This window comes from Branchiostoma floridae, chromosome 7, assembly GCF_000003815.2.
Source record: "Branchiostoma floridae strain S238N-H82 chromosome 7, Bfl_VNyyK, whole genome shotgun sequence".
In the NCBI taxonomy this organism is placed as follows: domain Eukaryota; kingdom Metazoa; phylum Chordata; class Leptocardii; order Amphioxiformes; family Branchiostomatidae; genus Branchiostoma; species Branchiostoma floridae.
The window spans coordinates 9,566,762-9,575,246 of NC_049985.1; the positions used below are offsets into that span (position 1 = coordinate 9,566,762).

The 8,485-nt window shown below is 40.2% G+C and overlaps 1 protein-coding gene across 1 annotated transcript in view; it reads right to left on the reverse strand.

Moving 5' to 3' along the window:
- Window positions 1-1,814: 1,814 nt before the first annotated feature.
- Window positions 1,815-8,485, reverse strand: part of LOC118419438 (endonuclease 8-like 3) — a 9,699-nt gene continuing 3,028 nt past the window's right edge. The window contains exons 2-5 of the mRNA XM_035825804.1: window positions 7,638-7,752; window positions 5,983-6,155; window positions 3,348-4,095; window positions 1,815-3,077 (exon numbers count right to left, since the gene is read on the reverse strand). Coding sequence (XP_035681697.1) covers window positions 2,931-3,077; window positions 3,348-4,095; window positions 5,983-6,155; window positions 7,638-7,752 — 1,183 coding nt within the window. The 3' untranslated portion in view covers window positions 1,815-2,930. The remainder of the gene's footprint in view (window positions 3,078-3,347; window positions 4,096-5,982; window positions 6,156-7,637; window positions 7,753-8,485) is intronic.

An 8,485-nucleotide genomic window follows, 5' to 3' on the forward strand; every position in this document is an offset into this window, starting at 1 on the left:
TGACAGACTGCCAAGAACCTATCCAGGTGAATTGACGTGGCATTGATATTGAGGGGGAGTTTCAGATAAGTGTCACCATGTACAAAAGAAAAACTGCCCTAAAAATAGAAGTAGCCGACTCCTGCGACATAAAGAAGTCAATCGAAGTTGACGGTAAGGTGCATTACTGCGCATGGCTGATAACGCACACGATCAATTCTAAGCTCGAGAGGTCAAGCGCCGGAGTCGTGACGAAAATGGCTCTAACAAGCTGATCTCAGATAGGCCCTTGGAAAGAATCGCCTTCCTAGAAGATGTCTATAAAGGAGAGTGCGTAGGCTTTTATTTCGCATTAGATTATCATTGTGACGTCCCCACCCACGCCATACAGGCTGCGCTACGCGGGGAATGGCTTAGTAAAATCCATACCGCAACTGCGCACACACAAAACGTCAGCGTACGTCATTGTTACTGTGGTAGCAGACAGGTCTATGTGCGAGATAACGTGCTCTCACGGCTGTACCTCAAACTGTGGTCTAGACATTACTGAATTCTCAGGATATAAATCAGATTCGAACGTACTGTGCGTCCGTAATTAGCATGGTTCGATATCTCAAATATATTTGCTTCACCGGGAATGACAAAATGATCGTTTAATTTCCTTTCATTACAAAATTTGGCAAGAAGATCAGTGACGTCATTGGTAAAAACGAGTTGTTCTAAGTATTTCTGCACTGAATTGGACTTAATTTAAGAAAGCTCTTACCACGTGTAACAAGCTTAAGATCCCACGAGTCCGCCAACGTCGCAATATATAGATACAGACTAGATATAACCAAGGAGGTGATATAACAATGTTGAGCCACATTTTCCCATGCAGCGTTGAATAGGCACTTTATAGATATCTAGGGGATTTTTAAAGCCACTAACTTCCCACCGTGACAAGAATGTCTGACAAAGCTTGAGTAGCCGTCCAAGAACTCCCCACAAAACGAGAACAAGTCAACATTGGTAAAAACGTCATCTCCACAGAGGAACAATACCAAATATGGGGAAGGTAATAAGGTTTAGGTATTACGGAACTTCTACGAAGGTGCCGACGCAGTCAATGCGAAAGCGTGTCCGTAAACGACTTCACCTGCGTTTGTTCCATATCGCCAATTCGGAACACGTCCGCGTGTCTGGTTCTGTGAGCATGAATAACGTCATCTTGTACTCTCCCTAACGGCGCGCCCTTTCACTTCTACTTGCCGGTCCAGCCACATACGATCACCCGCTGCTTCCACAAAATCTGATGTCTTCTTCCGTTTCAAGTCATAAGTCTTAAAATTAACAATTTCTATTCTTCGTGGAATTGAATAAGTTACATACGACACATATTATCATGATCATAAATGTAACGTCATAAAGTTACATACGACACATATTATCATGATCATAAATGTAACGTCATATCTGTACATTCAAGGAGCTTTTATATACTAGTATAGCATAGCTAATGCTATATCTGTTTTCTATCTATACTTTTGCGTTTAACCATTGTGGGCTTAACTGCCTCGAGAAAATGATAATTCCTTTGTGGTGCGGGTCGTGTTGTATTAGAGTGGACCATTTCTGTCTGACACACGAGGGAATTGCTTTTCTTCTATCTCCAAACGTGCCAGTTTATTGTACTCCCTGGGGCAAATCCGGCTAACACCACGGTCGGGCTTGTACGTGATATTGCATTCTGTACGATTTCCACAACATATCTCACGGGCTGAGCAATCCACTAAAAATGCACCTTAAATCTAATAGCCATCCACGATAATAGCGGATGGAGCCATATAAAAATATCCATTCAGACAATGCGTTTTAATAATCATTCAGAAACACTAGTAGTCAGGACAGAGATTATATGATGTACGGCACGTTTGTAATAAACGTCATTTCTGTTGCCCAAACATGATATCGGGGTTTGTTTTTGAAGTACACATCCATTATCCAAGCTTTAGCCGGCCATATCTGACGTGTGTCCTTCCACAAAGATCACGTCCTTGCGTTAGCAGTCGTGACTGGGGAGCGAATACTCGACGCGGTAATCGGCCAGCTTTCTTTCCATTCCAGTGGTGTAAGAAAGCTGTCTAATGTCTTAGTAGATGCTGTGGAGTGTCTTAGTAGATGCCGTGGAGTGTCTAGATGCTGTGGAGTGTGCTTTAATTCGCAGCCAAGTGTTGCTTTGTCCCTTATTTTATAGTCTGTTCAGAGAGCACTGTGATAATAAAAACGCTGTGATCTTATGGTCCGAATTCGCCGTGAAACACGTCCAGGAACAAAACTGTGTTACGGGTAACAATTGCCTCAAATGACCTGTTTGGAGATTTGTCTCTACGGATGAAACTTTATTGACAAAAGAAAGGCAAGATATGAATCATAATACTACATAAAATCAAAGTAGTTTAAAATATATAGACACTGTTTGAGGCATTTTCCAGTGTATACATTAAAAGGGTTGTCACATCTTGAAAGGCTCTTGGCCACAGTCCCCTGAGCTATTGCCTTAATAAATGTACAAAGACAGGAAACATGAAGACAGTAACTCTGAAGTGTGTGTTAAGCACATGATATTTTGAGTATTGCAAGGACATCAAGGACATGCCTGATAGTCCTCTTCCTGTTATTCGGTCCACTCTTAATCTTCAGAACCACTTTGTTTATGGTAATGCTGATAGTCAAGGCTAGTCTAGATCAGCCTAAACATTTTTGCAGTTCTGATGTAATAAATATCCAGATTGACGATAAATTAGTGATGAAAAGCATTAGAATTTGTACCTTTGTTTCATGTTCCAAAATGCTCTACATTAAAATCTATACCTTAACAAATACAAATGGTGAGATGTGAGCAAGGACATCTCACATGATATATGTTCAAGATTTATAGCAATTTGAGATGATCGACAGGTGCAACAAGATCATACCCACTGGAAAAAGGGACATTGTTTTCCCCGTTCCAGACGACAGGTGTAAAAGTTCTTGCCGTTATTAACACCCTGCTTTAGAACAGTCCTCTTGACACAACGTTTCCCATGGTTACACAGGGGAAAATTGTCATCAGCCCACTGGAAAAAAAGCAAATATTTTGTCATTACTTTCATGTCAAGTATAAAATGGTCGTAAATTGCTAGCAAATATTTGTTTTCTTCAATTTCTAACCTGCTTGCATGCATTGCTCTTGGACATGAAACAAATGGAAAATAAAATTTCCTTTTCCCAAATGGGCCATTGAAACAGTGGATATGGTGCTACCTTTAAACAAAGGACATTATGTATTTGTGTTAATACCATTAATAGTTACAAAGACTGAACAAGGACGCAACTGAATAACTGACCTGAAAGAATTGGCACTGTTTTCCTCGAGGCATGGAGCAACAGAAGAATGGGCGACCATAGTTATCTCCCTTCTTCCTGGCAGTCCTTTCTACACACACCTTGTTGTGCTGCTTGCAGCACATGACTGTATTACTTCCTTCAGTACCCCTGGCCACTTTGGATCCATTACTGTGAAAAGTGATTTCATGTTGTGGTCTTTCCAATCTGTTGCCGGCAGCATCTGAATTAAACCCAATCGCTGCCGACGGTACACGCGTGCCCGAGGGGCTTGTTAATGGTGCTGACTCTAATCTAGCTAGCTTGCCAGAGGCAGGAATGGTTGGCTTTGTGACTATCACACCTGAGCTGCAAGGCAATTCTCTTTTCCGCGATACCTGTCCGTTACATGGAGAAGGCGTCCCATCTGGCACCGATGGCAATGAAGAGTGAACACTATCGCCATCGCTAGTCGCAATAACTCGTTGCAACTGCTCTCGGCTATTTTCTGGTTCACTTCTAGGCCCTTCACAAACGAGGCATACCTTAGTGTCCCCATCATTTACCAGAGTGCACAGTGAACAGGTCCACTCTGTATCGGACAAACGTCCTGTGGAGGACAGAGGTTTGGGTGACCCACATGCTGAACACATTCCTGCTTTTCCTTTATTGATTAAGGTGCAGACTGAACATGTCCATTCCTGGTCATCAGCTCTTGAATGGCCTCCAGTGGTAACCCAGCCAATAAGGCTGTTCTTTGTGGGCAAAATCCTGCAAACAAAAATAGTCAAAGTCACATTCAAGTCTTAATATCAATCACTGGGGCTGCAATGTTCCAACTACAACTTCAGTGAAATACCTGACCTGGAATGTGTTTGGAAATTTCTAAACCTTTGTGCTTGATACAAAATCTTTCAGTGCAGTAGTCACAAAGGATAATGCCTTATTTCCATAGTCTCAGGAAGGAAAATAGATTGCCCCCTTCAACTTTGAAGACAGATGTATAGTTATCACTACTAAATCTGTTTGAACTCTAGTCCAATCATACTCTTAAGATGCTGTGTTCTCTATAGCTACTTGCCTCGCAGAAGAGGATTAACTTATTGTGTTCAATAATTGTGACAAAAAAGATGGGTTTTATTCCTCTAGAATCATTTAGGAAGGCTAAATCAGCTTTAGAGGAGATTGAAGAAAATAATACTCTGGTGTTTGCATGATCATTTCCGTCCCAATGTTAGGAGGAGGATAATCTAAAAGACTGAAGTCACCCAAATTTAATGTTGGTACAGAGGGGAGGGAAAATAAATGCTATGCCCTCCCCAAAATGGCATGCTTTACCCAAAAAGATAAGTTGCAGGGGTCACTTAATGTCTATTCATCATGTCCACAAAGTCAAAATACACAGCCATATGACTTTCACTATATATGTTTATCTAAAGTACCAAGCAATGCTTTCGAGCATCCATATTTGATTGCTGTCCAAGTTCATCGACTTCTATATGAACTCTACTAAAACTCTCAATGTGGGAGGAGATAAAACGACATGCAGAGGTAACCAGCGGGCAATAAAGATGACTCATCTGTTCTTTCTACAGTAATAGTGCATTTTCATTCCAATATTTCATAGCAGGTGTTGTGTACAAGTCAAACACACACTTAATGAGACTGAGATGTACCCAAAATAAAGTGACCTTTCCAACAGTTGCCAGCCATCTCTGTGAAAAGGTTATGAATGGAGACTTGATTCCTGAAGAGTCATAACTACATGTTTGAACCAGTTTGCCATCAATCAATGCAGATTGCCATTTTGAGAAATCTAAGGGTCCCCCTGCTCCATGAACTTGCAGGTTGAACAAGAATAACAAAGAGATTGACAGGAGACATCGGTCTTGCAGCAAATCATGCGCAATAAGGATCACTAATGAAGGGACCCAAATCAAAGGGGTTCTCTTACATGTTGATGGCAGCTGGTCCTGTAGCCATGTTTTTTGTACCCCAAAATGTCATGTAAGACCTCACCATTAACCCTGAATAGTCAGCACATCACTGCCAGTAGAATGGCAAACATGTTTTTGTCATAGCCCTGAATGCACTAACAATGAGCAGGATGCCTCTTTGCAGCTTGTGTCATCTGCCTATGTCACACTGTTAGATCAGTGATACATGTCATTAAGTGAAGTCAAATTGGACACACAGCCAGTCTCCATGTGACTAGACGCTTGTGTCAATCTGAAAATAGTGTAGTGGATCTACCAGCCATAAAAAACATGCATCTAGTGAGTAATACAGGGTGGGGTGGGGTGGGTATAAATTAAGGCTTTCCTTTGAGAGAAGGAATCACTTTGGGGCTGAGAATTTGGGTATTGGTCAAACAAAAAATTCTCCGCTCTCTGCTTTGTAACCTGTTTCCACTATACATGTCCAAGTGGGACTGCTGGCAACATGCTTCCTCTTAGGAGACAGTCATATGTTCTGACAAACCCATGTCCCGAAACCCCTAATAATATGTTCTGATTCCCCCACATTCTGTCATCCCTATATGTTAGGGTTACTTAGGGGTGTCTTATGACTCATAATGTAGGGGTGTAACCTACCCCTCCCTACATACATGTATATGTAATTTACAGTGTTTTATCACACCCAGTGCTGTCCCAGTACCTTCTGTTGTTGATGATAGTCTCAGGGTCTCGTGTTTGACACCCTTCACAGAAGTAGGTCATCCTCCCATTCTCCCCCATCCTGCACACAGTGATCCTCCCCTGGCACTGGCCACACCACTGTCTCTTGTAGACCTTACAGTGTCTGGACAAGGCTCTGCCCTCCTTCCTACACTGGAGGAAGGGAACGGTTTTAATCAAGCTGTTCAGCTACAAAATAAAAGAGATTTGATATTCCATTTGAGGTCATTTACATCAGTTAGGTGACTCAGCAGTGATACATCACAATTTTTTGCATCTACAGCAAATCACATAATTCATCATGCTACATATATATATATATATATATATATAGCTGCTAATGGTATTTATTCATCACTGCTATAAATCCATAAGGATAAACTGCTTACTACTCATTATCTTTCTATTTTGATACATACACTTGTTTTGACTACTGTCATAAACAAATAAAAGTCTTAAAAAATCATACAACTAAAAAATCCTTGTCTCCCAAGTAGAGCACACTGTGCTGTCTTGTCACCAAATGATAAACATAGCAACTTCTAGTAAGAACATTATCTACAAACACTATCCAAGGTATTCATGTTGTGTTCAGTTCATGCAAGTTAACCCAAGCTCTCGTGTATATAGGAAAGGATATCAAGTCATGTACATTAATTAATTCAAGCAAAGGGGACTCCTGAAGTTGGGATTAATTTGTATCCATGATACCCCCCAGTTTATTCTACACAGTCCAGACTGTATTCACCACTGACAGTTATCCCAGAATGTCCTTCATGCTTATGAATTTGAATGCAGGTCTTTCAGGAACTCATGCACAATCTCTGGCAGACAGCCAAGCCAATCAGTCATACAGGAATGCAGACTGCCAGGCTGAAATCATCCAACAATTCATACAGTAAAGACATCTCCCTCAGTCATAGACATGAGGGAACTGTATGTACGACCAACCTTTCCCATATGGACCTTGTTTTAAACCATATCATTTTCTTTTCATAACTTCCTTGATCTTACTTATTTCATTTCAATCTTGCTTTCAACATTAAATCAGACCTTTCTCCTCAGTTAGCTTCCAGGTTGGTAATAAAGGAAGTGCTGATATTGATTCTCTTTGGTAAAATGCACAAGAAGGTCAGGGACATTGAAAAAGAAGTCCCTCCTACAGTAGCTCAATGCATCAGGAAATTCAATCAGAGGTGGGGGGATGGGAATGTAATCAATGCAAAGCAGGAGGATCAAAAGGAATTATGCACACAAAAAAGGACAGACAACTAGAAAGATATACTGTAATAGGTGGGAAAAAAGAATCCAAGTCTTAATATCCTTCACAATTATCCATAATACTGTTGTCTCCTTTGAGCATGGGATAGCAAAGATTCATATCTTCCTTCAATAAATCTAAGTGCACTACCATCATATCAATACTTAAATCAATCTGAGCAGTAATAGATAAGAAATACATGCTGGAACATCCTGAACCTGATCAATGGAATAAAAACAGTCACTGCACATACATTATGAGATATCAAATTCTCCCAGATCTTTACCATTCTTCCAAAACAATTTCCTCCTTTAAAAGTTGTTACAGAAAGATGGTAAAATTAATAACAAATACAAAATGAGTGGGTTACGTACCTTGTAGAACAACATTGAGAAGTCCCTTGTCATCTTTACCAGGTGCTTAACATGCTCTTCTTTGAGTTGCAAAACCTGTAGCAAAAGATTTAATAGATACAGAAAAAAAATATCTCTTTCGGGTCACATCTTTGAGAGGCACAGCTGTCCTCTTATATATGTGCAATGCATTTCTATCTGATTCCTGGTGACATGTAATTGTACATCGACATCTGTACAAGTTTACATCAAACAAGATTGATAAAAAAAACATAAGATTTTCAACTGGGTGATCAAACAACTGCTGTAATATGCCTACATTTATTTGATAAAATTTATTAATCTTGAGGCAATGGATGCTTGACATTTAGTTCATGTTCACATACATGTGTATCTACTGCAGACCGCAAAGGATGCCTAAACGACAAGCCGAGCCCAGGAATCATAACCACTCAAATAAATGGGGTGTGTAAAAATAGCATCAAGAGATAGCCTCTGCGAGCTATGATAAAGATTGAACGACTAAAGGGTGACTGGGTCGTGTAAAAAAAGTACTTGTTTTCAAATGTGAGGAACAAGTGCTGAGTATGATTAATTTCTACCAAAGTCTTAGGGTACTTCAATTTTCTCTTCCTACTTCTAGATTAATAAACTTCTTTGTTATTTACAAATCATGGCTACATTCTTCTACGTTTCCTAAAGGCTGTGAGAGGTGTAATTTTTTATAGATAAAATTCTGAACATGCATAGAAGTCTGCTCCGGAAAACAATACAAATTTCATGAATACATTGAGTAGAGGGCCCCACTAGCTACATTCATCATGCAACAGCCCACACCCACATCTTTGTATATTGAATGTGAATGAGGA